This window comes from Priapulus caudatus, unplaced genomic scaffold (genome assembly GCF_000485595.1).
Source record: "Priapulus caudatus unplaced genomic scaffold, Priapulus_caudatus-5.0.1 Scaffold978, whole genome shotgun sequence".
NCBI classification, from domain to species: Eukaryota; Metazoa; Priapulida; class Priapulimorpha; order Priapulimorphida; family Priapulidae; genus Priapulus; species Priapulus caudatus.
In genome coordinates, this window is record NW_014578039.1 from 104,696 (window position 1) to 106,392 (window position 1,697).

Consider the following 1,697-nt stretch of genomic DNA (forward strand, 5'->3'; position numbering starts at 1 on the left):
TCCTAGATCCGCCACTGAACAATTACATATCTTGCGAGCAGACAACAATGAACAAAAATGACGCCTTTTCGCATGGCACCCAAAACAAAGATTGCAGAGAAGATAGAGGAGCCGTAGGGTGTGGAGAGGGAGGCAGAGGAGCCATTAAAATATTAAGTCATCCACTATTTTGCGCAGTTAACTGTTTTTGGCCCCCCTTGTTAAAAAATCCTGGCTACACCACTGTTTTTGGGTGTTTTCTGACCATATTATTATGTGATTGAAAATAGGAGATTTGGGGATATTTTTTTGGGGCAACCAGAAATTGTTGCGGACAACCCGATTTGATGCCTGGGTTGTCCGCAGGACAACCACATTTTTTTTCTTATTTCGAGCACTGAATTCGTATGTATTGGCAGCAACGTACAAGAGTACCTGCAATATCAGATACGATGCCTCGTGACAGATTTTTCAAAATAAGAAACTACTTAAAAGTTGTTGACAATAATGCTGTCACAGATAATGAAACTGAAGCAGACCGGTTATGGAAAGTTCGTCCTTTTCTTGAAAAGATAAGAAAAACATGTGTGGCACTATCACGTGAACCAGATGTTTCGGCTGATGAGCAAATGATAGCCTTTACTGGGAGATGTCCAGCACGGCAGTATGTACATAGAAAACCACATCCCACCGGCCTTAAAAACTTTGTTTTGGCTGGAGCTTCAGGCATTGTAATGGACTTTGAAGTATATCAAGGAGCACACACATTTGACAATTATGAACTAGATGGTAAAAAGACTGGTCAGGGTATAGGGGCTGTTTTGTGTCTCGTAGAAACACTGAGTATAGGACATCGACTATTCTGTGACCGTTTCTTTACTACAGTGCCACTGATATTAAATTTGAAGGAGAAGGGCATCATGCTTACTGGTACCATTACAAAGAGATGTCTGCCGGTCACAGTGCCAGTGAGTTTCACCGGAGATAAACATATGAGTGCCCTAGGTCGTGGAACGTGTAAACAGTTTGTATCAAGCAGTGACATTGCAATAGTGAAATGGTATGATAAGAAACCAATTTTGATTGCATCATCGGCTTTTGGGGTGGAGCCACAGGACACATGTCGACGTTGGTCTAAGAAAGATCGTGAACACATTGAAGTGAACAAACCTTTCCTCATTTCCAAGTACAATCAATCAATGGGTGGAGTAGACCTGTGTGATAGGATGATAGCCTATCACTAAATGGGCGCTCGCACTCGCAAATGGCCTGTGAGAACCATTATCCATATCATGGACCTTGCTTTAAGCAACTGTTTGATTGGGTACCGCCTTGACAATCCGCAAACAAAACTGCAGTTGTACGACTTCAGACTTGCAGTTGTGTTGTCTTTAATTCGTGCTGAGAATGAGTCATCTAGTTCAGACAGTGATGAACCTCAGGATTGTGAAAGTGCCATTGCACCACTACCAGATCATGCATTCCGACAACGGTCATCCAAGCACCTGCCAATGTTCATTGGCCTTAAAAATGCTGCACGGTGCCGAAATGAGGGGTGCAAATACAAAACCAGAATAAAATGCACCAAGTGTGAGTGTTCTTGTGTGTAAACGGTGCACGAAATTGTTTTCAGGAGTTCCATGGGCAATAAACTGACATACATTAATCTGTGTGTAGGCTTAAATTAGACCCTAGCTGCACTGTCCCCTAATAAGGTT

General features: G+C 42.5%; 1 protein-coding gene across 1 annotated transcript; it reads left to right on the forward strand.

Moving 5' to 3' along the window:
• Positions 1–337: 337 nt before the first annotated feature.
• Positions 338–1,474, forward strand: LOC106814787 (piggyBac transposable element-derived protein 2-like). Its single transcript, XM_014819137.1, has one exon. It carries the CDS (start codon positions 387–389, stop codon positions 1,221–1,223), a length of 837 nt encoding a protein of 278 aa, XP_014674623.1. The 5' UTR covers positions 338–386; the 3' UTR covers positions 1,224–1,474.
• Positions 1,475–1,697: the final 223 nt, after the last annotated feature.